At 43.9% G+C, this 26,690-nt stretch overlaps 2 protein-coding genes across 5 annotated transcripts in view; one reads left to right on the top strand and one right to left on the bottom strand.

The window, feature by feature from the left end:
* Positions 1-19,658, top strand: part of LOC311273959 (voltage-dependent T-type calcium channel subunit alpha-1H-like) — a 46,108-nt gene extending 26,450 nt beyond the window's left edge. For 2 of the 4 annotated variants that reach the window (XM_084381304.1, XM_084381303.1), the window contains exons 18-36: positions 778-1,077; positions 1,540-1,640; positions 1,940-2,063; positions 3,259-3,327; positions 3,504-3,688; positions 3,783-3,909; positions 6,152-6,277; positions 6,381-6,470; positions 6,901-7,093; positions 8,859-9,010; positions 9,126-9,235; positions 9,358-9,491; positions 9,583-9,653; positions 12,265-12,343; positions 12,646-12,767; positions 13,115-13,441; positions 13,536-13,686; positions 15,644-16,203; positions 17,014-19,658. In XM_084381304.1, the coding sequence (XP_084237430.1) occupies positions 778-1,077; positions 1,540-1,640; positions 1,940-2,063; positions 3,259-3,327; positions 3,504-3,688; positions 3,783-3,909; positions 6,152-6,277; positions 6,381-6,470; positions 6,901-7,093; positions 8,859-9,010; positions 9,126-9,235; positions 9,358-9,491; positions 9,583-9,653; positions 12,265-12,343; positions 12,646-12,767; positions 13,115-13,441; positions 13,536-13,686; positions 15,644-16,203; positions 17,014-17,739 (3,747 nt within the window). In that variant the 3' untranslated portion in view covers positions 17,740-19,658. The remainder of the gene's footprint in view (positions 1-777; positions 1,078-1,539; positions 1,641-1,939; positions 2,064-3,258; positions 3,328-3,503; positions 3,689-3,782; positions 3,910-6,151; positions 6,278-6,380; positions 6,471-6,900; positions 7,094-8,858; positions 9,011-9,125; positions 9,236-9,357; positions 9,492-9,582; positions 9,654-12,264; positions 12,344-12,645; positions 12,768-13,114; positions 13,442-13,535; positions 13,687-15,643; positions 16,204-17,013) is intronic. The other 2 variants (XM_084381305.1, XM_084381306.1) reach the window with 2 other exon arrangements.
* A 322-nt stretch (positions 19,659-19,980) lies between these two features.
* Positions 19,981-26,563, bottom strand: LOC311274009 (synaptogyrin-3-like). Its single transcript, XM_084381397.1, has 4 exons — positions 26,352-26,563; positions 24,032-24,266; positions 23,147-23,292; positions 19,981-21,002 (listed from the first exon to the last, which is right to left on the bottom strand). Exons 1-4 carry the CDS (start codon positions 26,454-26,456, stop codon positions 20,775-20,777), a joined length of 714 nt encoding a protein of 237 aa, XP_084237523.1. The 5' UTR covers positions 26,457-26,563; the 3' UTR covers positions 19,981-20,774.
* Positions 26,564-26,690: the final 127 nt, after the last annotated feature.

The following is a 26,690-nucleotide window of genomic DNA, read 5'->3' on the forward strand; positions in this document are numbered from 1 at the left end:
TCTTTCCCACTTAGAATTAACATCAGGTTTTCTCCCATGATTCACAGGAACACATAAGCCCAACCTTCCTAGTTTTTAAGACTCCTGCTGTGGATATTAGAGTGGTTGGTGATGAAGGTTATCCACTGAAGTTTTATAGGCCTTTTTATGGCATTTCAGATGATTATACTAATTGGTGCTGTTACTTTTGCTTGCATTGTAGCATGTGTGATTTTGACTGTCTTCTTTAAATCCAGTTTCACTGTGCATTGTTTTCTATGTATTTGCACAGAGATTTGTCAGAACTGGAGGTGGATAAGTACCTTTGCTTTTCTGCTATTCTGACATATTTTTGTTCTTCTTAAAAGGCTTTTTCTTTTATCACATTATACTCCGGTGGCTCTCACACACCTTAAATTAATTTATATCGATGTCCTGCCCCTCTCTTCCTGTGCACAGTTTGCAAAGATGTCTCGTCATTTGGTTAAACAACTTTGGAAGAAATTAGGAGTGTTTATTTTGATCCAAAGCATTTGTGCTTATATAAGCATCCCAAATAATAATGAGATCACATGGAGTCTGAAATTTAGATTATTATCATAATTCGATGAATCATACAACCCTAGTGTTTGTCCTCATATGTAGGCTGTGAGCATGAAATAAAAATCATTGCTCCACAGCAACACTACTGGCCAAAAAATTGCACAGCGTACCTTTAATTGGCGAGGTATTAAATCTTGATATGATCTTGAAAGAGAAAAGAATAAAACTAGTTGTTGTTTGCATTTTTCTTCACAGTCGATGTGGGACAGTGGGCCAGAGAGCCGTCGCTCCAGCTGGACCAGCATCGGCCGAGCCCCTAGCCTCCACAGGAGAGGCCAGTCGGGGGAGATGGAGTCCCTGCTGTCGGACACACACTCAAGCTCCAACCACAGCAGCAGGGAGCAATCTCTGGACCAGCCAGAGTACCTGCAGGTGCCCGTGCTCCACCCGCCCGACTGCAACGGCACCACTTTTCACCTCCCTGACCACTGCTGCGACGATGCCCACCCGACCACACAATATCCCAGCGATCCGGAAGAGGAAGAAATTGAGGAGGTGCAGCTCTCTCTTTAAGTGGCTCTTGTTATAGTCAAAAGGAATAAAAAGGCATTTTGATGATGCCTCTCTTCAGCTATTTCTAGTTAAAACAAGTTAATAAAAGAGCTTGTTTTGGTTCAAGTGCAAAATCTGCTGCTGCTAATTACCTTACAGAGGCATTCAAATTCCAACCTTGGTGACCTTTGAAAATATTTAATTAGCTGAATTTGAATTATGAGCAGGGTGGTGGAAAAATTCAGCATTGTTTGAAAGACCTGTGAATTTTTATGTGTACGTGCTGAAACAACACGAGGCCTCTGTTTTCCACCAAGGAAAATCATTTAAATGATAACATCGTGAACACTGCAGGACATTATTATATGGAAAATTAACTATTAGCATTCGAAAAGTAAATATATTTAAGTGTGTGTGTGTGTGTGTGTGTGTGTGTGTGTGTGTTTGTGTGTGTTGTCCTTCCAGAGTTTATGTAAGAAACTGAAGAAGATACTGGAGCCATATGAGCCTCAGTGGTGCCTGGAGCATGAAGAGTGGTCTCTCTATCTATTCGCTCCAAGCAACCGGTAAACACACACACACACACACACACAAATACACGCACACAAACACACACAAACACACAGAGCCCCTGATATCCTCCTGAGTGGCCTGGATGACTTAAACCCCAGCATGTGTGAAAATTTGTGTGAGGGATAAGGCGAAGGCTTAGTAACACAATTTTCACATTTATCAATTGAATCTAGTCAAGTGTTAACATAAACATTATGATGACAAACGCAGTGATCCTGGTGATGTGTGAGCACGAACCATAAGACAAATAGACGAGTATCTGATGGTGCTGCTGTTCTCTTTCCCTGTTTAGGTTCAGGTCGTGGTGTCAGAGGGTCATAGGTCACAAGATGTTTGATCACGTCATCCTCCTCTTCATCTTCCTGAACTGCATCACCATCGCACTGGAGAGACCGGACATAGAGGCCAAAAGCATGGTAGCACACACACACACACAAACACAACGCATTCATGCCCAACCTCTAACCTAAACTTAAAGGATAAGTTCACCCAAAAATTTTAATTCAGTCATTATCTTCTAACCTCAATGCCGATGGAAAGTCAGAGGAACTTTCGTAGTCCACACAACATTTCTGGAGCTTCACAGTAATTCAGGGTTGCAGCATTCTCCTAAACAAGTCAAGTAGATTGGGACTTGTGTTAAAATGTTAAAAAAAAAAACAACCAGAAAAAAAACGGGGGGTAATCCAGGTCTGCAGAAGCCCTAAGATCTGATTTGAAAAGTCGGTATATACACTGTCGGTGCGCGGTCTAGCTAGTGCAACCACTTCAGACAGGGTTACAGTGAAGATTTTGTCTTGAACAAGGGTATATGTCTGTTTCAATCAATTTGTGATCTCGGGGCTTCCAAGGACTTATGCTGGACGAGTTGTATGGAGCCATTTTATGTTTTGGTAGGGTTTTTTTCTTTCTCTATGTTTTGAAGTCCCTGTCTACTTCAGTTATTTAGGAGAGCGCTGCAACACTGTTTTGCTGTGAAGCCCCATAAATGTTTTGTGTACTACAAAACTTCACAGCATGGGGGTGAGTACATAATGACAGAATTTTTATATTATTGACGAGTTCATTCTTTAATGTTTGTAATTTTGCACTAATACTGTATTCCTTGTCTAGTCTGGCCTATTCTCTTCTGTTTTATCAGTGTTGCGAGTGCATTGCAATTAAACGTGCCCTACTGTAAGCTGCATCTGATTTCAACCTTTAACTCAACATTCAAGCCTGAAACAGCCCTTTAACGAAATGAGGACTGACCAAAATGTCCTCACTGTCAAAACTGAATATGAGTCCTCACACAGATAGAAGTACATGATCACACACACACACACACACAACACAACACAACACAAGCTGTTCATCTGCTTGTTGCTGATGTAAGAGTGGTTTGGGAGTCATTATAAGGACACGTGCTGTTCTCAGTATGTTTTTACTATGTTTCTGCGACAGCCGTAATGGATTTGTTTTCAGCTCATTATGTAACACGTCGCAGTTAGTTTGAGTCCAAAATCAAAGCTAAAGCTGCTGGGACATGAAACCCTCAAATTGACGAATGTGCTTCTCTGCGTGTGTCTGTACACACGCTCACGTGTACGCTTGTGTGTGTGTGTGTGACAGGAGCGGGTGTTCCTCAGTGTGTCCAATTACATCTTCACTGTGATCTTCGTGGGTGAAATGATGATCAAGGTAACCATAACAAGACACGCTTTCATTCCAAAGTCATTTACTCGTCTTATTTATAAAAGGGTGATTTTCTCGCTGTGTGGGGAGAATTGCTTTTAGTCTCATTTTATACCTCATATAATTTCCCTATTTGAGTAATTTTGCTGGATGTGTGTGTGACTGTCTGTGTGTGTGTGTAGGTGGTAGCTATGGGCCTGTACTTTGGACACGGTGTGTACCTGCAGAGCAGCTGGAATATCTTAGACGGACTGCTGGTGTTCGTGTCGCTGGTGGACATCCTGGTCTCTATCGCATCAGCAAGTGGTAATCGAATCTTGGGCATCCTCCGTGTGCTTCGTCTGCTCCGCACTCTGCGGCCACTCAGGTAGGAGGACGGGAGATTTTCGCTTATGTTTACTCCATTATTATTATCTTGTGTATTTATGTAGCATGACCGTAACTTTGCGTGTGTGTCGCAGGGTGATAAGTCGAGCTCCTGGTCTAAAACTGGTGGTGGAAACTCTGATCACATCTCTCAGACCCATTGGGAATATTGTCCTCATCTGCTGTGCTTTTTTCATCGTGTTTGGAATTCTGGGAGTCCAGGTAAACATTTACTCGGTCTATTCCCTGTTCATCGTCTGCTGGCCGAAGATAAGCCTTGTTAATTTTAGTTTTTTTTTTTGCAATTTTCATTAGAAAAACACTCAAATAAAAAAACTATACTCAATTTAAAGTTATTTTCACTTGGTGAAATGAGTCCGAACATCCAAAGCTTTTCGGGTTTTCTGATGCGAGAAGACGCTGATCACCGGGGTTTAAAATAAACGAGGCACAGCCCAGAAAAAGCTTCAGGTAATAAAAAGTGAGCAGAAAAAATGGGAGGAAATGCAAATGAGCTGCTGATTATGCACCAGAGTCCCTGGAAGTAATTAAAAAAACAATGGTTCAACTCCAGAGGAATTGTGCTGAGTGGTATTTTTAATCTGGTTTAAATTTAATTTTGTACTAGTAATTTCATTGATTATTAATGAAATTAAAAAAAGGAATTTTTTATCAGTTTTTTCAAATACTTAAATCAAAGTGATATTTTTCTTTTTATAACTAGCCCCTAGTTGTACAGGATATAAAAGGAAGGATCAACAAGATTATCATATTGTAAAACAGTGGCTCCAGATCCGTGGGCTGCAACCCCCCACGGGGTCCAAAGATAAATCAATTATTTGAGGGGTCCCACATAATTAAAGGCACGGAAATCCTTTGCAGGATTTGTCAGTTGCTGCTTGTAAACACATTGTAAGGTGACAGAGTTGATTACTGAGTCTCATTCCCAGGTCATCAAATACACTTTTGACCAGTAATGGCTTTTTGTTTCTTGTGAAATGCCAAGTAGTTTTATCTCCTCATGCCTCAAAATCCTGACTTGCAAAACCATTTTTTAAAGCTTCTGTAAGTGTTGTCGGCGTTCTAGCTAACTTCCTGTCCATGTTGCAGTTAGCAATCCCCTCCTCTCCACATCACTACACTTGCATGACTCCTTTCTTTTTTTTTTCGAGGCAGCTCTCTTTTCCTCTTTCTGGAAAGGTTTTTCATCGCTTGGCCTGTTAGGTAGTGTAAGCCGTCACCGGGAATTAGTAGCTTTCCCTGTTCCACCATTGCAGGTGTGGGTACCAGAACAGGAGGTTCCTGCTCTGTGTGTGTCCCCCGAGCAGAGAGGAAGTGAGTGTGCAGCGATACCAGAAAATGTCTTCTCTGTTTTACTGCATGAGCAGGAGGAGGAGGGACATGGGTTACTGTTATATAGAATACAGAGCTATTTAACACTTATTTTAATGGGAATATATGACTCACAGCAGCTTTAAATGCTGCGGACCGCCGCCAGGGACGGAGGTGCTCCCGTGTCCATTTGTTTCCTTATTGGTTGGTTTGTCAGCAGGATTACACAAAGACTACTGATCGGATTTGCACAAAACTTGGTTGGAGGTCTCGACCCAGAATCAGAATCAGAAAACTTTATTACCATTTATGCAAATACATAATAGGAATTTGCTTTAGCGATCCACTGAGTGTGTCACACATAAAGACAGTGTAAGAACAAAAAACAGTGCAACAAGACAAGACATAGCCAGAATAGACCTCGTTAACTTTTGGTGCAGATTCAGATAACGGGACAGATCCAGGATTTTTTTCTCACTTTCTGTAACATTGCGAGATGTGATGTTTTTTACTCAGGGTAATAATGCATGGATCTTGATGAAAACATTCATATTTTATCACTATCACTGAGTACAATTTGATGCAGATTTAAATAAAAATAAAAATTAAATTAATGTTTTATTTGATATGGAATTAGGCTTTATCGAATTAAAGGGACTGCTGAGCCTTTGCAGAGGTATACGCTCTACTGAGTGCTAGTTTTAATTGTGTTTTTATAAGCTTTCCTCCTCTGGAATATGTTCTCCGTGTACATATTTTTGCAAATGTTCCTGCAAGTATTCACATTAATATTTGCGCAGGAAATGATGCGTGATGAATGCTGAAGCTAATATTAACACACAGGCACACTGTATTTCCCACAACACACTACCACTGTATTCTCCTCTAATGAGAACACTTCATGCTTGAGTGTTTCTGTGCTTGCGATGACTGTTAGGCAGACTGGACCAGATGGTCCTTGGATGTCTTAGCTGGAACATACAGTAGGCCTGTTGGCAGATGCAGAGCAATTCAGTGTACACATCAATCTTATCTCGCTCGGTGGAGCTCTGTTTACATTGCCTTGAGGTTACAGTGTTCATGAATGTTTTTGTACCTGTGCGCACACTCATCTGTCTGTCTGTGTGTGCAGCTGTTCAAAGGGAAGTTCTTCTACTGCGAGGGGCTCGATGTGAGTAACATCACCAATAAAACACAGTGTCTACAGGCAGGACACCGCTGGACCCGACGGAAATACAACTTTGACAACCTGGGACAGGTTCGTCGCAGGCACTCGAACATACGCACACATCCGGGACTGACGCCTGCCGTTACATACCAATCCATAGCGCCACTGATTTATATGCATCTCACTCTTCCAGGCGCTGATGTCACTGTTTGTTCTGTCATGTAAAGACGGCTGGGTCAGCATCATGTATGACGGCCTGGATGCTGTCGGAGTTGACCAGCAGGTGAGGAGACACACACACAGACACACATGCAGCAGAGGAGAGAGGCTGTGTGAAGTTAAAAAATTGAATATCAAGGAGACGAAGCATTCAGCCAGTGTGTATTATATTTCACTGGGTCTTGGTTCTGTTTTGTGTCAGTCTCAAGCACCATTTGATCTTGCTCGCCTCAACCAGAAAGGGAAAATTTTTCAGGAGGGAAGGGAGGTGTAAGGAAAGAAAAAGGCAGACGGATAAATAGATGTGGGGTGACAGTGCTCGCAGTTCTACTGCTGACTCAGGATTTACATTGTCTTCTTGTTTGTGCTCTCTCCTCTTCTTCCTCTCCACCCTTCCTCACCTCCTTTCGTCGTTTGTTCCTCCTCTTTTTTTTCCTTTTTGTCCCCGTGCTGCCTCTCCTCCTCTCCTCTCTCCATTTTCTCCCTCTCTGCAGCCGATAAGAAACAACAACCCTTGGATGCTGCTGTTTTTCATCTCTTTCCTCCTCATCGTCAGCTTCTTCGTGCTCAACATGTTTGTGGGCGTGGTGGTGGAAAACTTTCACAAGTGTCGCCAGCAGCAGGAGGAGGAGGAGGCGCGGCTGAGAGAGGAGAAACGGCAGAGACGGCTGGAGAAGAGGAGGAGAAGTGAGCGAACACGAGGGGAAGGGCGGGGTGGCAAGACATTCAGTATATGGCCAAAAGTATGTGGACACCTGAATATTCCCTTACGTGATTTCTAGAAAGGTTTTTGTCAAGATTTGAGAACCTGGCTGCAGGTTTTTTCCTACATTCCTCCAAGATATCATTACTCCAAGTGTCCGATTCGTTCTGGCTGTTGGAGATTATTTGGTTGACCCATGACAAAGAAATCTCACTAATGGCTTATGTGTGGCTTTTTTCCTCTATAAAATTGACTTTAAAAGGATCAATTTGTAAGTGGTGCTCCGAATATTAGTTTAAAACATTCAAAAAGTGAACTGACATTAGCAAGAAAGTGTAAAGAAACAACAGTTTTGATGTCATGTCAAACACTTCTATGTATTGTGTTGCAGAGATGTCTACTGAAGTTAGCATGCTAGCCAGCTAGCCCGTCCCGTCTGTAATGCCACTTTGTACCTGCAAGAGGCAATAGTCCTATCGCCCCTGTAGTTTCAGCTGGCAGATATATGTCAGGTGTAGCACAATAAAGTATCTAACTGCAACATGGACAGGACAAAATATGTAAACTACATACATAGTATATACTTATAGATGATACAATGTGCATTTAAGTCACCATATACTAACATAGCTTCTTTTTTTTTTACCATATTCATTCATTCCTGGCCCAGTTGAATTTGTAATTGATTACCCCTGACATACGGTATTTAAAACAATTAAAGCACTGCCACAAAGTCTCTGTTACCACATTAATCATTACTTGCAAATGTGTAATCATTATGCTTGTAAAACACAGCAAATGTGAGTCGAGCTGCTCTTAACAATATTGGAAAAGTGGCTGCTAGAAACCAGAGCATTTAAAGACTCTCCTCTGAAATGCTTCCAAAATGTATTTGTAACGTGGCGGTAATGGAGCCGTGGCACCAACCGTGCGATACAGCTTCATCCAGTGGACATCCAGCACTAGTCTGGTACTGATGTTGGCCAGAAAAGACCCAGCTCTCAGTTAGTGCTCCAGTCCATCTCAAAGATCTGGGATGGGTATGACATCAAGACTCTGAACAGACTGGTGAAGTGCTCCTACACCAGCCTGGGAAACCACTTCTTTTTTAACCTTGCTTTGGGTACAAGGATGTTGTCATGTTGAATTAGGAAAGTTGAATACACACAATTGTCTAAACTATCACTGAATGCTGTAGTATTAATATTTCGCTAAACATCGCTAGAGCAGACGTACTCAAGACAGCTGGTCCACATACCTGCAGCCATATACTGTTTTTTCGCTGTACTATCACACACACATGATAAACCTCTTTTTTCCGCATGTATACTGTATGAGTACATGCATAATTTCTGCCCGTAATATGCTTAAAACACTTCTGCACACAAACACACTCTTACTTTTCGCGGTCCTTCTGTCTCTGCAGTGTAATCTCTTGTAGTGCTTTCCTCTCAGTCAGTTAACTGTCTGGCAGCAGACAGCGAGGGTTTCTACCCAAAGACACCTTGAGGTGCCATGGAGTGTGTGCGCGTGTGTGATGGATAGGACTGAATTCCTGAGGTGGCACATTTTGTCCGTACACACACACACACACACACATACATGCACACTCACACGCACAGCAGTGCGCCACTTGGCATCCGCTTCATCAGTGACTTCATAGCCCACATTTTATTTTTCTTTCAGAAGCATTTTAATGACCGTGCTTGTGTGTGTGTGTGTTTGTGTGTGTGTGTGTGTGAGTCACAGGGGCCCAGGAGAAGCCGTATTACGCTGACTACTCCCCGTTGCGTCGATCCATACACACCGTGTGCACCAGCAACTACCTGGATCTCTTCATCACCATCATCATCTTCACAAACCTCCTCACCATGAGCATGGAGCACTACAACCAGCCTCAGGTAACCATGGCAACACCTTCTACCACCTGCCCTAGAACCATAGTAATGAAGCGGCATGCGGTGGTACACTACGGCTACAGTGTGTTTTTGAAGTGTGTGTGTCTGTGTCCTGCAGTACTTCGAGGAGATCCTGAAGTACTGCAATTACGTCTTCACGGTGGTTTTTGTCATCGAGTCGATTCTCAAGCTCATCGCTTTCGGCCTGCGCCGCTTCTTCAAAGAGAGGTATTCAAGCTCTCGCATGAATACAAAGACACAAACATGCAGCTTTAATCCTTAGAGAAATTGAAAGTGTGTGTGTGTGTGTGTCTGTGTGTGTGTGTGTGTGTGTGTGTGTGTGTGTCAAGATGGAACCAGCTGGACCTCGCCATCGTGCTCTTGTCTATCATGGGAATCACTCTTGAGGAAATAGACCTGAATGCTTCCCTCCCCATAAATCCCACCATCATACGCATCATGAGAGTCCTGAGGATAACGAGAGGTACACGCACACACACCCAGTGACACGCACAAACACAACGACACGGAGATGATATGCGGCTGATAAGAGTTGACACATTGCAATGTTTCAGTGCTGAAGCTGTTGAAGATGGCGACAGGAATGAGATCTCTGTTGGACACAGTGATTCAAGCTCTGCCTCAGGTAAGAGGCAGCACTGACACTGTGAAATATAAGATGTCTCTTTAACTGCTCGCCTGGTTTCCAGATCTGTTGAATTGCAGACAGCTTGTTTTATTCAGCGATTTATCGGGGCTCCCACATGATTAACCAGCACTGCGGATTCCCCCCAACAACTATTTAGTGTTAAACCAAATAAGCATGGAGACATCGACATGTTTAGCTAAAGGCTAATTGCTGATTTTGTCGATTTATCAGTGAGGCTGATAAATCGCCAATTAAATCATAACTTCGCAGCTGCTTCAATATGATTGTTTTGCCACTGGGTATCTGTGAGAAGATAAAGTATGAACCAGAAAGTCCAGTCTGAAAGCTTATCACACGCAAAGACACCACACAGCAGTTTATTCTCCTTTGAGGCAGGATTGTAAAACTCTGTCAACTTATCACAGCAGCAGTATTTTTTCTCCTCTGTTCTGCTGCTCGCTAGGTGAAGAGTGGGATGGCACAGTGCTACAAGCTACGCACAACCAAATAGCCTGATTCAATTTAGTTTGTTTGTTTGTTTGTTTGTTTTTTTGCTCTCGGACTCTTTTGACGCAACTCAAATGTTGTAAATGCAGAGCGAGAAACGACTAAACCGTCAACCTAGATGCACATGAAACTGTCTCTGTTCGGCTCCAGGGATGGCAATGCCAGTTGGTCAATACGCCATTTTGGTCCAGACTGAAATATCTCAAATATTGGATAACCTGACGCACCAGATGGTTTGTTACACGGAACCATCTGGAAAAGCAACGCTAGAGACTATTTAGAAAAGGGCAAGCACTTTCAAAAAAATACTTGCCAGGTGATTGGACGAACCATCTGTTAATCCCCGTCAGTCACAGGGTAATGTCAACCAAACAGACTAACAGTAGGAGAGTTCGAGAGAGATGAGCGAAAAACGTCGTTTTCATTGAGAAAATCCTTCAGGGCTTTCTTTTTTCTTCTTTCAATGAAATATACCGTGCAGTTTTGATATAATCGATGCTATAGCAGCTACTCTAACCTCTTGAGTCGCTGCCATCGATATTTTCAAATAAACAGTCGCTTCTCCCGCTGGTCATCACATCTAAATCTCTAGCTGCCGTTACCTCCTCAAAGGATGATGATCAGTTCAACCGCTGTGTGGTCCTGAAGCCTAACGACTTTAGTGATCCCCTGACTTTTCTTCTAGTGACAGCAGGAGGTTTGGTATTTGTGGTTTTGAGTGAAATATCTCCGCAACTGTACGATGAATTTCCACAAAAATCTTGCACCATTACCAGGTCAAAAATTACTTACAGTCTGATGGCACTTGGATTCGGTTAAGGGTCTACGTTTTAGGGTTAGGCCTGCTTGTGGCTCATATCTGGCGAACAGGAGTTTTGCTAATTGTGTCTTGCATGTGTTGTTTTCGTGTGACGAAAGCCTTGACAGCTTCGTGATCCTGGTACTCCTCGATAATTACATCTATTAAGATTTTCGACGAGACAGAGCAGCGTTGAATTCAACTGATAGTTACTGTTAAATACCAGCATTTAGCTGAAAACACTGTTGTTTCTGCGGCTGCTGGTGTGGCTATAGACTCCCAGACTGAAGATGAAATGAGTGAATAGTGATTGGGGAATGAGAACGGTGGAGCGGGATGATGGCTCTGTTGTGCTCAGCGGACCCTCAGGGGACGAAACCAGAAATGAGAAGGTATAGAGAGAAATTGTGAGGAGGGGAGGGAGGGTGTTGCAGGGTAGAGGAGAACAAACAGGTATGCAGCACAAGTAGACTTTTATAAGCTGTTTCTAGTCCTGTTCCTGAAATGCAGCTAAATGATACCAATTTTAATTGAATCTTATTCAATGGGTAATTCCAATGGGTATTCCTTGTTTGTTTACGTTTACTTAAGGATCCCAGTTAGACACACATAGATGTGCCTCTGGTCTTCATGGGGTCCTGAACATGAAAATACAATAAAGACATGCAATAAGAAAGGCAGACTATTAAAAATATGAAAACAATCAAGCAAGAGACATTAAGGATGAGGTGATAGAAGAGTACAAGCAGTACCCTTATGTACAGAGTCAGAACAAACAAGGAAAAAAAACATAAAACCAACAAAGGAAAAGCGCTTCAATAGGAATCAGTAGTGCGGCAAAATACCCATGATCCTTCACTTCCTTCCCACCCATGAATAATACCAATTGTCTTTGAAGTGACAGATCATTGCTGGGGATTGAACCCAGGTCTTGGCGTGGCGTCCGAGTGTTTATTCCCCTGCGCTTCATCAATAGATTTATCCGTCATCTAATTAGACATCTCCATACCTCCTAACATGGGGGAAGTCCATGCGAATCGCTTTATATTCATAATAAACAGGCATGTGTGTGATTCATGAGGACTGGATCCAGGCTATAAACCTCTGATATCTGAGATCAACTCTGGGTGTCATGATGTCTCCTAATGGTTTTTAAGATGCAGTAAACAGCTTCTCTGTCTATGGCCTCTTTCTCTCTGTGTGCATGTTTTGCGTCTCTCTCGATGTTTACTGTACATGTCTTTTTTTTCTGTGTATCATATACTGTATATATCTGTGTGTGCGTGTAATGTGTCTGTCTAGGTGGGGAATCTGGGTCTGCTCTTCATGTTGCTGTTCTTCATCTATGCAGCTCTGGGAGTTGAGCTCTTTGGAAAACTGGGTTAGTGTGTGTGTGCGTGTACGTGCGTGCATGCGAGTTTGTGTGTGTGCGCGAGCACGTGAGCGTGTGCATGCATACAGTATGAATCGGTGCCTATATGTGTGTGCGCCTCAGCTGACACTGGTGAGATATGTGTGGATTACGTAACATGCATAAATTTTGTTGTGTTACATACGTTAATGATGTCAGTTTAGCATCAGAGCTCTAATCTACACACAATTCTCTTTCTTCTCCCCCCCCTCGCCTTCCTCTCTCACACTTACAGCCTCTAACGCTCTTTTCCTCTTTTCATCCTCTTTCAGAGTGTTCAGACGAAAACCCATGTGAGGGTCTTAGTCGCCACGCTACCTTTGACAATTTTGGCATGGCTTTCCTCACACTCTTCAGGGTGTCTACCGGGGACAACTGGAATGGGATTATGAAGGTTATTTTCTTTCCTCTGCTCTGTGGGAGTTTTTAAGGAGATGGAGCGATGACAAAGTCCATGTTTTTGTCAGTGCATATGAGTCTCAGAGCAGCGGTTATGAGACAGGCGTTGCTGTAAGAAGAGAGCAGATCACTGTTTTTATGACAGACTAAGAGCTGCTGACATTAGAGGGTTTGGAGAGTATTATTCTTCTGTGATGGTCTTTTCACACTCAGAGCAACATCTCCTTCTATTGGAGAGGAGAGGAAGTACACTGTGCATTCATATCATTCATATTACCTTAAATCCCTTTATCTATTATAAGTTTTCTGAATAATCTATATCCTCTTATCCTCGTCGGCCAGGACACACTGCGAGAGTGCCGTCCGCAGGATCGCCACTGCCTCACCTACCTGCCCCTGATCTCTCCCGTTTATTTCGTCACCTTCGTCCTGACGGCTCAGTTTGTCCTCGTCAACGTGGTCGTGGCCGTTCTGATGAAGCACCTGGAGGACAGCAACAAGGAGGCTCAGCTGGAGGAGATGGAGGAGGCGAGGGAGAAGGAGGAGGCGAGGGAGAGGGAGCAGGCGAGGGAGAGGGAGAGGGAGAGGGAGAGGGAGGAGGCCGGCCGACGCCTCAGCAATGCGTCTGCGGGTGGAGACCTGGGGCCAAGCGTGGACACACCTGCACAGGTAACGTAGTGTCTGTTCGTGCTCCTGCATGTGTGAGAGGGAAGGGAGCGGAGGTGACGATAACTATGACAGCGGTGATGATCTCATGTGGCAGGTGCAGGTTGAGGATGAGGAGTGTTCCCATGGCAACCTGCTGAGCATGGGACGCATGCTGTCTCTCCCCAGCGACAGCTACGTTCAGCCACTCAGATGCTCCCCATATCCTCCCATTGGCCACGAGGCCTACTGCGGGTACAGCTACTCAGGTAATTTGGCTGTTTATAGCCAATTAAATTAAGTAACAGCTTTTACTGCGCTATAACCACCAACTGATTGCTGTAAAGATTATTGCTTCCATAAATAGCATAGAAGGCAGCTGAGATGTGATGTTGTACAGCGAGAGGCACTGTGATTGTAGAACTTACTGTCCTGAGCAAGATATTTTTTTTAATGTTCCGTGACTAATTGGCAGGATTACTGTCTGCCTGTGAAGCACACGGGTGACGTTTTTCCACTACTGCTGGCTCCTTCACACACTTCGTTTTTCAACTTGAGGGGCTTAAGAACAAACTGCAAATGTATCAAATCAAAACACTGCAACACTGAGTTTTGAGTTTTAACTCGAAAAACATGGACAAGTCTGCTGGTAGCAGAGCGAAATATTTTGAAAAAAAGTGTTAACTTTTAGACAAATAGAGGAAGAAGTTAAACACATAATCCAGGCTTAAAACACACAGTTGCAGCTGCCAAATGCAGGAAGAACAGCTGACAATCACTAAACAAAATTAAATTAATAGGATTATAATATCACTGACCCATCATTGGGACACGAATAGTTTGGACTTTAATTACATTTGTGTATTTCATTAAATTAAGGTGTTGCTTACATGTATTCTTATGATGTGTATGACGGTTTAGCTTTATTATTTCAGCTGCAACCCCCGCGGTGTCAAACAGACTTGGGAACAAATAAAAAATGAATATAAAAAAAACCACAATTGATATCGGTACTTTCATGTCTTATTACAAGTAAAAGACTGTATCGCTTCAATCTGTCTCTGTTGTAAAATGACATCTGTATAGAAGCAAAATGAAATGGCTTTGACAAACTGTAGCTTGCAGCCAACAGGAAGAGAATGAGATGAAGGAGGCGGGAGGGGGCTCTCCTATACAGTACATCCATCACCATCTGAGTGCTGAACTCCACGGGACCTTTTCTGAATGATAATGTAGCTTCCTGAGTCTGAAATCCCGTCTTATGTCAGCTGAGGATGACATTGAGGATTCATGGTATTACAGGAATGTGTTTACTTATTACATCCTATCTCATCTTTGGAGAGGAATTTAGCTAAAACAGGACTGAAGTTAGGAATCCAAAGACCCTGTCCTAAATTCAACGTAACTGCCAAAAATGACAGAACCACTGTTGTTAGGTCCGTATGACAATGACAATAAAGATTGGAATCAACGCCAACACAGAAATATGTTGGAGAAGCTCACAATGATTTTAGCCCCTTGGAGTAACTGACATCGATGTTTGCCTATTGGAGAAGCTAACACTGATGTTGGCCCGTTGGAGAAGCTAACATCAACACACATACATCCTAAACACAGGAAAAGGCATGACAAGATGTGTGCCAATTGAAGAGTTTTCACAGGTATTCCAGTTATTCAAATGTAACCTGGGGATAGCGACCAGGGGAAATTAGCCTCTTCCTATTTTTGTTGCGCAAAGACAGACGTGCTAACTTTGTGCCCTAAATCGACCTTAGATTTTCTGAGTGAAATGCAGACCAAATAGCATTATAAAAGAGATACTTAAAAGGGACTAATCTATATGCAGGCGGTGTCACCTTTCTGCAGCCATTACACGGTGCAATCAGTATTGACTTCAGAATGAAAGTTGAAGAAAAAAAAGTTGCCTACTGCCAGTTTAAGATAAGATACGACACAGCCATTAGTTTAGGAACTGTGTCTGTAATAGAAAGATAGGATTTTCCCTATCTTTGAAACTTAAGATAGGAAAGGCAGTATAGGACATTTTTTTCCGAAATGATGCCCCAGTTTTTTTTAGTAGCGCTTAAATAATATCTCTAACATCAAAAACCATCAGAGGCCTAAAAATTCATTTCAGCATCAAGTCCTGTAGGGCTACTGTACCTTATTCTGTTTGTTTCTTTCCACCAGTGCATCCATAAAATAAATTATGATTATTTTTGGCAGGCTCCATGTCGTCTCTGGGCTCCAGTGGAGGCAGCTCACTTCTGCAGGTTCCAGGAGCTCTGCCGGTCATCAGCCACGCTTCGCTGGGAACTGGACGCAGCTCCAGGCCAAAGATCTGGCTCAGCACCTCGCAGAGCATCGACAGATACTCCCCACACAGGCTCAACCCAGCCGACAGTATAGAGGGACACAGGTTTAGCCCGGCCCACAGAATAAACAGACACAGACTCGACTCAGCCCATAGTATCGACGGATACAAGTTCAGCCCGGCCCATCGAATACACAGACACAGACTCAGCTCCACTCGCAGCATGGATGGATACAGGCACCATCCAGACCACAGCACAGACAGACCTAAACTCATGTCCTGCCACAGTATAGAAAGACATTCCTCACTCAGACTGAGTCCCACCTACAGTGCCAGCAGACGTCCTTCTCATTGGCTCAATCCTGAAGACAGTTTAGACAGAAACAAGCTGAGTCCCTCCTACGTTCCAGATAGTTCAGTCCTGAAGAGACCAGCATCCTTCAGCGCTGCGAGCAGACCGCTACGGAGACAGGTCGGTTATTAACATCTCTTCTTCTTCTTCTTTGTCTTCTTCTCTTCTTCTTCTTCTCCTCCTCCTCTCCATGAAGAGATCCCTTCCTAGAGCGACAGTACGGTACAACATGGCGGACAAAACCCACCGTCCTTGTTATGTGCAAGAATGCATTTCAAAAGTGAGAGTTCAGACTAAGCTAATACGAGGCTTCACCAGTTTGTGTTGGACAAATCCAGGGTTTATCTTCCAAAAGTACAGTCTTTTTAGCATGAAATTTACTTTGTGTGTTTCCTTGTTCAGCTGCGATGGAGGAATATCCCCTGATAGTTGCATACAGATAGATAAAAGAAAATAGCCACTTTATTTGGACTGCTGGAGCTTCATATTAGCTTCAAGAATGCATTACGAATACAGAACAGGACTGTGGATTTTTTTTCTCCCATGCTTTACAGAGTAGTCGCTCTAGGAAGTGATTGCTTCATGACCAGTTCGGGCAGGAGCAATTACAGAGATCAAAAACTCTTTCGGTTGCAGTTTAAGACCTGGTCTGCTGTGTAATGGATAATAAACTCCTGTGCTCAGTGCTCCTGCACTGGCAGTGATCATTTCTGTGACAAAAAGATGTAATTTGTGTCTGTGTGCACTATTGTTTAACTTAATTTACTGAAAATGTTAATATCCTGTTATTTTCCAAGTTATCTCATAGTGAATTTCTTTATCAAATTATAAACATGTATAATATCTTGGAATTATTTTACTCGCAGGACCCAACATATAATAAAAACACTGTGTTGTCTTTGTGTGTGTGTGTGTGTGTTGTGTGTGCAGGAGGCTGTGCGCTCTGACTCTCTGGATCAGAGCGGTTCAGCAGACGACCTGGCAGAGCCTCATCTCACTGTGCCCACCATCTCTTCCACACCACCACGCCAGCGATCGTCCAGTGTACACACACTGAAATATACACACCCCCAGCGGGTCATCTCATGCAGGAGCCACAGCCGGAGCCACAGTGAGAGCACTGGGCAGGAACATGTACCTGAGCAGCCCATCTGTGGCTCGCAGCCAGACACAGATGTTGAGAAGCGGCCCGTCAGCCCTCAGAGCCTGTCCAGTCTGAAGGTCCCCAGCGGTGAATCCACCCTATCAGCGCCGCTCTGTAGCTCCAGAGCGGCCGGCCCCGGCCCCGGCCCCGGCCCCGGCCCCGGCCCCGGCTCTGATCCCGGCCCGCAGTTAGACGCGGCAGACGAGGAAGTCAGCCGCATTAACAGTTCTGTTCACGCACACTCACACACACAACTTCCTCCCAGCCCCTCACACAAAAGCAGACACCTCTCCCCGAGTCCGGGGGAGCACAGGAGCCGCCTCAGCCAATCGGTGTCTCCGGTGTCGGGCAGGAACAGGAAGCAGAGGATGAGCCCGCCGCCAGGAGAGGAGCCGGTTACTACGGCGACGCAGCTGATGGACAGCAGTGTGGAGCTGAGAAGACGGACTCTGTCGTTTGATGCCACGACCCTCTCTCCTAATCAAACAGAGGGAAGTCCTGTGGACAACTGAACAGACTCGGTGAGGCCGGATTGGTTGTTGTCTGAAGGGGAGGAGCCCGATGTGCTGCTGAAGCACACGAGAGGGGCGGCAATCCAAAACAGGAGGGATACCTTTATTTCCTGTTTCGGGTCCCGCCCCTCGCCTCGTCCCGTCCAATCACAAGATTTTCACAGGGTGTTTGAGCAGAACTCTGTCAGACTGTGTGTGTATGAGTGTGTATGTGTTCAAAGACCCTTTGTGCAGTTTGCACAGAAGATGCACACAAGAAGACGTTTCCTTTTCTTCTATCATAGTCTTTAGCTTTAGTTGAGACATAGTAGTCACTCCCCTGCTATATTTACTCAAACTCTAACCTTCCTCTTGCTTGCTCTCCTCCTTCTTCCCTCACTCTCATCCTTGCACCTCAAGCCTTGGTCAGAGTACAAAATGAAATTACCCGGAAAGTGCAGCGCAGATCGAGTTACCGCTCATGTACTCAAAGACGTGTTGACAAGGAAATGACACAGCTAGGGACTTTTTATCTGCACACTATTTTCCTGGTAAGTAAATGAAATCTTTTGGTCTATAAATCATCAGAAAGAATTGTAAAAGGTTCATCATAATTTCTGAACACGACGTCTTCAAATGGCTTTTTTGGTCCAAATCCAAAGATATTCAAGTCACTGTATTTTACTACAAAGAAAAGCTTCAAATCAAAACATGTCAGTTGTCATCAAATATTTGGCATTTTCTTTATTGAAAATTGATCAACCAATTATCCAAATAGATGCAGATTATTTTTCTTGTAGCTTTTAGCTCTAAACACAGTATCCCATTCAGTCTTCTGATTATAAAAAGTCCCTAATTTCTTGATCTGTAGTGGAGAAATAACAGTTTATGTTTACAAAAGAAATCGATTTTTACTTAATAAACTTACAACGTTAAAGCTGACCAAGAATTTTCTATGTAAATGCTTAGTTTGTAACTGCACGCTTGTATTGACTGCAGCAGGCACATTTTATTAGACTTATTCCTCCAAAAAAAAGCAAAATTGTACAGCAGCTTGCGAGTGGAGCAAAAAGAGAATCTTATATGTTTGCTTTTTTTAAATGACTAATCTTCCTATTTTTCTTACCTATTAATCGACAGTAAAACTGCCGCCGGACGTTGCTGGATCGTTCTCAAATTGCAGCCTCTCTCGGCCAAATCAAACCTCTTTGTGATGTTTGAGAAACTTCCCATACCTGAGTCCACCACAGCCAAGCTAATCAATTTGCGCTTCGAGCCTCTAAATTAAAACCATGTAGTGTGACCTCGGCTTTAGTAGTTTCTACCTCGCTTTCTCCCGATCCCACCCATACGAATGTTCGGTCAGCTTAGTTTCTAACACCCCCTCCACTTTCCTTTTCTCCGTTTTAGTATTCTCAGGGTAGAGGTAGTTCAGACGCAGGTGAGCATGAAGCATGTGATCACAGGTCTGCAGGGTGACATTGCCCCCTGCTGTCTGAAGCCGGAGCTGGCCTGTCCCTCCTGATGTTCGAGGACATTAAACTGTGCGGGCGAGGGGTGAAATTTAGACGGGAGCAGATGTACAGAAGGGCTTATTCAGATTCAGATGACATAACGGAGCGTAAAACTTTGTAGGCTAAGATTATATTTTATTAACACAGCAGAGATGATATGAGAACTACAAAGGTGAATTTATACATTTTTGAATGTCAATGTATCTGCTGGTGCTGGTGATGGTGAGGATGGATGGTGATGATGATGATGTCAGAGTTATATGATGTTGGATTATAATGATGATGGTGAAAAACAGATGATGCAAATATTCATAATATTGTATAATGTTCCTGCAGAATGAAAGCAGGGTGTGATATACAGTAAGCTCACCTGCAGTTACATTATTGGACAGCGCTGGAATAAAACCACTTCCTGTCTGACTTTCATTTGACTCCATGACCGTGTGTCTGAATCTGTCCCTTCCTGCTATATAAAGAAAGTTGGTGTGAGGTGTTGCAATCAGTCAACGTGAGCCGTTTAATCCAAAAATAAAGATAAAGATAACACGCAGCTGCTGCCTGCTGCTGCTAATGAATTCAACACAACTGGAGTACCCTGTCTAATTATAGTCCTCAAGCAGATGTTGATTAAGATGCTAAACACATCTTTGGATCGTGGTCTCAATACCTAATTATATTTAAAAAGTTTCTTACATTTCCAGGAAATTATTGAAAGATGATGTGAACAAAGGCAGACTCACAGCTCTGATCAGGGTGGCGGTGGCGGTGGTGGTGGATAGATTTTATTTTTTTTTCATTTTACCACTTCAGCATATCACAATAAAATATTTAATCACATGAATATTTCACACTGAAACACTATAGCATTCAGAATGCATTAAGCTGTCCTGCCTCGATTTCCTTGCTAAGAAAATGCACCAATTTCTGCAATTTCTGCCACCCTCACTCGCTTCCTCACAATCTACTGGTCAAGCTGCCTGTCTGTCTCAATTTCAGCCAATGGGAGGCCACAGGCCTGCAGGGCAGCTTGTGATTGGTCCGACTGACTGAGGGCACACAGAAGATGATAAACGGAGCTACGCAGCTTCACTGTCCTCCATATTTCCTTCACCTTGAATTCCTTATAAGGCAGATGGAGCGTCGTCACTGATCTACATCTATGTTAATCTGCACCTCACCATATGAACATGCAGTCAAAGTGTGTGTGTCTGTGTGTGTGAACGTCCAGGTGTATATACACGTGTTTCCAGGTGTACATGTATATCCGAGTGAGTACAGCCGTGTTTTTGCGTGCGTCGACATCTGTGTGTGTGTGTGTGTGTGAGAGAGTGTGTGTGTGTGCGTGAGCAGAAGATTCTTGACACAGAGAGTTACAAACTAACTAAGCTGAGCCAGCAGTCGAAAATAGATCACACATCACATGACCCAAAATCCCACCAATCCCGGGAGAGGATTGCAAGCCGCTAATCAGCGAGGCAGGAAGTTTGTCCGTGCCCGCGTCGTATCACGCCTCTTTCTTTCTGTCTTTCTGTCCGTCTGTCCCTAGAAGGCCGGAGCCATGGGTCTCTGCTGTGTGAGTTTCTGGGGGTCCAGGGTTTCAGTGAAGGGCGGGGCTTGATAGGGGTTGGTGGTCACTATGGTGGCTCCGTTGGCGATGGGGTACGGCGTGGCCCGAGCGTTGCAGGGGGCCGGCTCCAGGTGTTGCCACGTGAACAAGTTTGTGTTGCTGCCGGTTAAGAAGCGCCGCAGTGCGCTCAGCGTCAGAACAGCCTGTTAGTAACACACACACACACACACACAAACACACACAGGCATGAGCAGAGGGTGTTAGTTACACACTGATTTGCATTAGAAACATGACAGGCAGAAACTCCTTTCACACATGTGGTCTATCCCTGAAATGTTCAGGAACATTTGCTGCATGGGGCCATGTGTGAACGGGAGCATCTGTACCACCAACTTCCCGACTTGAGATGCGTCACATTCGAGGGAAAATGGCAGTACGGCTGTGTTGTTGATTAAAGCAGTAACGCTGCAGCGAACCAACCACATGACTGGGTATCACTGCCTTAAAGTCATAGTTGGGGTCTTTTGATGTGGGGTTGTGTGAGGTATCCCTAGTCAGTGCATCACCTGCAGTAGATAGACGTCAGCTCTGATCCGGTGTGGAGAAGCACATTTCTTAGGTGTGCCTTCTTTTAGGTGGCTAAAATACATCTTGCTGTCGGTGCTGTTTAGCAGTACAATGCTCTGCTTCCCTGTCGGTGCTGCTGACATTCATCTACTGCAGCGAATACTGTACACTGACTAGGGATAAATACCTCATACAACCCCACATCAAAAGACCCCAACTATCCCTTCAACTGTTATGGTTAATAGTTGAAAACATTAAGAGACGTCTCCTGCTGTGTCCACGTACATCTGGCCTTGCTGTGCTCAGCAAATGGGACTATCTGAAGAGTATGTGAATGCAGCATCGCCCTATCTTCTTAGATCTTCTTGATGTAGCAGCGCGTTCAGCAAAACGCTGACATCAGCATGCTTACTTTGCTCAGAACATGAATCTAATGAGGGAAATGTGGATACAACGTCAAAGACGGAGCACCGTCAGACATCAGTAATCACACTTTAACCTGTAAAATCAGCTCTGTAGGAGAAGCCAAAGTCAGAAGAAGATTCATTTCATTCTCTGTCACATGCTATAACTTCTCTGCAGATGAATATTGGCATAATTTAGCACAGGGCTATTGGGGAAAAAATGACTCGACAGACTAGAAGGGACCTTTTGTAACACACTGTGCAGCCTTGACACAATTACAGCTTAACCTCCCCACATCCTCTGACAGCCAGATGAATGGCTGCTGCAGGTTCGGTGGTAAGATTGTTTTAACAGGCTCCATTGAGTTATCTGTGGATAATAAATCAGTCGGTCTCCGTCTGACTGGCAGTGTTTTCTGGCCTTCGTTAAAAACTGAGAGCAGCTTTTTCACACCCCCACAGTTACACACTTTCACACCTGGAAACTGTCCAGCGGAGCCGCAGTCGGACCTGTTGGCCACTCAGCAGCTCAATTTGGGGTTAAGGGCCGTACTCAAGGGCACCTCAGTGGTTGTAATTAATCACATACAAGCTCTGCTCTCTCACTTTCCCCACTGAGATGTATCTTGCTGGTCAGTGGATCAAGGTCTAACCTTTAACCAGCAAACTCGTTAAAGTAATGATTAACTAAAAGTTTTCGGATTCAGCTCTGATCCGGATCCGTTTACCGATGGGAGGAGACTCCAGAGATTACTCTTAACTTTTGGGATTAAAGAGTGGATTTATCTTCACTCCTGTTTATTAACCTGACTGCAGCGACCCGCGGAGGTGACTCCCATTGTCGGGTGTTTATGTGCTACAAGTACTTTACAACAGGATTACAGAGAGGAGAGGGGAAAAGAAAAGAGAGAACCGGAGTTTCTGGTGAGTGGCTTCACTGATAAAAGTCTAACGTGACTCAGGCACAAATATTTTATCTTAGTCTTGGATCTTTAGTCTTGTTCCCTGACCTCCCTATCCCGGAAGTAGTGGCAGCAACCTACTGAAACGCACCGTTACCTTGAGTAAACTTTAGGATCTCTCTGGGTTTGAAAAAAGGAAAAGTCAGCTTCAGATGTGTGTGTGTGTGTGTGTGTGTGTGTGTGTGTGTGTTAGACTAAAGCGAGAGTAGGAGGGCTCTTGGGCAGGAGCCTCAGCCTGTCCTCCGTGAAGGCAATGCTTTTAAATCTGTTCATTTCCAGCAGACACTGATAACCCTGGAATACACACATACACACAAACAAACAAACACACAAACACGATGATGATGATGATCACACACAGATGAATACACACAGACAGATGACAGGTTTACACGCAGGTATAAAGATACAGACCCAGGTAAGGATGGAGAAGAAGCAGAAAGCGATGGTGGCTCGGGCGGCGTCGGAGCCCTGGGCCAACGGCAGCTCGTCTGGAGACGTAGCCTGCCACTGATTGGCCAGAAAACAGAATCCAACGAACCACAGGAAGCTGGCAAGACCTGGAGGCGGGACATAGATTAGTCAGAGAAGGTCATGTGGATCATCTTTTGAACCGTGAGTTACCTGGGTCCAAGGGAAAACAACATATTTAACAGCCCATTAGCTAACGTTAGCATTCAATTATTCCTAGCTAATGTTCCAGGTTTGTGTTTAACACATTTATGTTTCATAAATGTGTTTTTCCTGTCGCTCGTGTAACAGCATCGCTCACTAGGAAGTGGTTGAATGCTAATGTTAGCTAACCGGTTAGCATATATATATGTTGTTTTTACATTAAAATATGGCGCAATGTCCCTCCGAATTTTCACTATCCATCGTGTTTTTAGTTGCTGATCAATCAGAAAGCAGTAAAAAAATATCAGTTTGTAAGATTATCTAAGTTAATACAACTTTTTTTTTTACAACGTTTTATCTTCCCACCCTGAGCGTGAGGAAAATGGCCGCCATATAGTAACAGAAACCACTGTAACAATTGTAAGTGTTGTTAACCACTGATGTTTCCATGCTAGCTCCCCTTTGAGGCTGTAGGCTTACACCTTAATGCTAACATGGGTCTGCTAACATGCTCACAATAGCGTGCTGCAGGGATGCTGATTTTTTTAGGCTAAGTAAACAACTAATCTGGTCATGATTTTATATACCTAAAGGTTTTTACATTTTCCTTTAATGTGCTTGGACTTGTACTGTATTTGATCACATTTGTTCAACAGCTGTCGACGATGTTTGCTGACTTCGTACCGGAGAAGATGAGGTCCAGCAGGACGGCACGTCTCCTGTCCTTGACGCTGCTGATGGAGGGAAAGTAAACGTCCACGATGAGGAAAAAGATGCTGCCGAGGAAACAGGCCACGCCCACGGTGACGCCGTAGTTACAGGCATCGGCGTTCTTGTTGAAGACGCAGAGCAAGCGCTCGCTGCCGATGTTGATGTAGCCCTCGTTGACGATGCAGCTGAACACCACCATGGAGAAAACCTGCAGGGAGCAGACACGTGGGCCGGTTTATTATCTAACAGGTAGGAGAGAATGAACTCACACGGGCGTACGAATGCCTTTCATTCCTCACACATGCCACACAGAGACACGTCAGTACGTAGACTGCTTCAAGACATATTTCTCCTGTGTGGGTAAGCAGTAGTTTTAAAGCTGTTAGTTCATGCAAAGTTGAAAAACTCTTCCCACTTTCACCACAGACAGTTTTATTTGAAGGGATTCTTTAATATCCACCACTGAGAAAATCTGAGGAGCAGTGTGGCTTTCCAAAAGCAATTTTCTGGTGACTGTGGATAATCCAAAGACATCACTGTCAGCTGATATTAGAGACGCTCTTCTGTATGAGGTAGAAGACACAGAAAGCTCTCTGCAGTGGTGTGTGGACGAGCTCAAGTCACCATTTTGTTTTGAGGACTCATTTTCTGTTCAGATAATAAAACGTGCAAAACAAAACAAATTCCATCTGCCAGGATTAGGTTCATCCGAAAGGGGATAAAAACTAAAGTTAGCCCAGTTATAATTTGATAAAATGTAAGTAAACTGATATAAAACCCATCCTGGAGCCGCCTTGAGGCTGCTTTCCATTAGATGTGAACAATTAGTCGATGAATTGATGGAGAGAAAATGAAAATGGCGACGATCCTCAGTCTCATCAGTCTGCTTTTCTATGTTTTGTATTATTGTTAATTGAATTGATTGCAATTTGGTCTGTTTGGAAATTGCCATGGACTTTTTTCTCTGTTTGTGTTATAAATAAGTGAATTAATTGAGAAAATAGTCAACAGATTAATTGACATTGTTGGTTTTAGCGCCTCTTTCTTCTCCTTATATGATAAAAATTGACTACTTGGGGTTTTTGACTGTTGGTTGGAAAAAAACAAGCGATTTTCATGTTAGTGGAAAACATTTTCTTTGGATTATTTTCATTGCTTCAGTTTACGTTACTGATCGGGTTTCTTATGAAGCTGAACCGTATGTTTCTATATTTCAGTAGGAATGATTCTCAGCCTTGTTTTGGATTTTACGGTTGAATAAGTTAATTATTTCATTATCATTTATAGCACTTTAACAATTATTTTATGCATATACTTACATGTATATAACATTTAAGTTGCATTTCATGTCCATGTCAGAGTGAAAATTGGTGCCTGTGCCATCCGCTGCCATTGTTTTAGGACGAGCAGAGTGTGAACCCTGAGAGAGTCTGGTTCTGCTCGAGGTTTCTGCCTGTTAAAAGGCAGTTTTTTTGTCGATTAAAAGAAAATTAAAGAAAAGTAATCAAAGACAGATTGTAGCTGACTTATGTCTCGAATCCCAGACAGACTGGAGAACGCGAACAAACCCAAAAAAAAAAAACAGGGTTACAGTGGAACAACACCGGATGTTTTGGTGAGACATCAGGACAATTTCCACCCAAATCAGGTAAGTCAAAAATCTTTTCCTCGCCCTAACCAAGTGGTTTTTTATGCCGAAACCTAACCAGACCGTTAGCACAGTGTTGTCACAAGATTAAAGATCGATGTAGTGGAGTTAAAAGTCATAAACTGTCTTCAGTGATTGGTGGAGCAGAAATATAAAGTATAAACACATAAACACAGACAGGGAGAGGGTCTGTGTGCTTCTTGAACTCTGTGTCTCCTTTAAAAGCACATTGTTCCTTCAGTGCACATTAAATGCTTCACGGTGACTCATAGCTGCACAGCATCACAGCAGACAGACGTAGAGAGGTGTTACAGTCTGGTTAGCGGGCATTTAAATCCTAAAGCGTCCACATGAGCTGAAATTAGACACAAAGAGGCTCAGATAAACATATGGTAATGAGGCTGGTGCTGCTGCTGCTGCAGCCACAAGCTGCATCCCTGATATGACTCCTGTTCATTACACCCAGATTAAATTACAGCCCAGCAGAGATGTAACTGTATGCAAAGGCTGGTTTATACTCTGATCTGCCTGAGACACATCAGCACAAAGCGAGGCAGACAATGTGAATGAGAGAGGCAGAGGGGAGAGGGGGGGTGCAGGTAGGCCCGTCCATTGATGAGCCCACACAGTGCAGAGGAGGCTTACCCACGACATCAGCCTGAGGATGGTCCGGGGATGCGTGAAGAAGGCGACCGGATCGAAGGTGAAGCTCCCGGCCTTCCCGGCGCCGTACGCGCCCGCTGGCTCCATCCCGCCGGCTTTCTGCTGCCTGACTGCCCGCTGAGAGAAGGAGAGGAGACGGTGAGGGAGCTGCGGAGCGGCGGTCCTCCTCCAGCCTCCGTGTGAAGTCACAGCGCGTCACTGGAGCTGATCACAGGCTGCACCGCACAGCTCAGTGGCAGGGAGCAGCGTGGTGCTGGGAGGCTCCGGCTTCAACGTTATTTCATTTTATTCTATTTTATTTTATTACTCTATTCTGTTTTA

The sequence above is a fragment of the Pagrus pagrus genome (genome assembly GCF_965226575.1).
Source record: "Pagrus pagrus genome assembly, chromosome: 2".
NCBI lineage: Eukaryota > Metazoa > Chordata > Actinopteri > Spariformes > Sparidae > Pagrus > Pagrus pagrus.

Excerpts from the sequence above, each read along its gene's own strand:
- LOC311274009 (XM_084381397.1), bottom strand. The coding sequence starts at position 26,456 with ATGGAGCCAGCGGGCGCGTACGGCGCCGGGAAGGCCGGGAGCTTCACC. Across the intron at positions 23,293-24,031 it reads GCTGGACCTCATCTTCTCCG|GTCTTGCCAGCTTCCTGTGG; the intron begins GTACGAAGTCAG and ends TCCCGCCTCCAG. Across the intron at positions 21,003-23,146 it reads TCTTCTCCATCCTTACCTGG|GCTGTTCTGACGCTGAGCGC; the intron begins GTCTGTATCTTT and ends TGTTACTAACAG.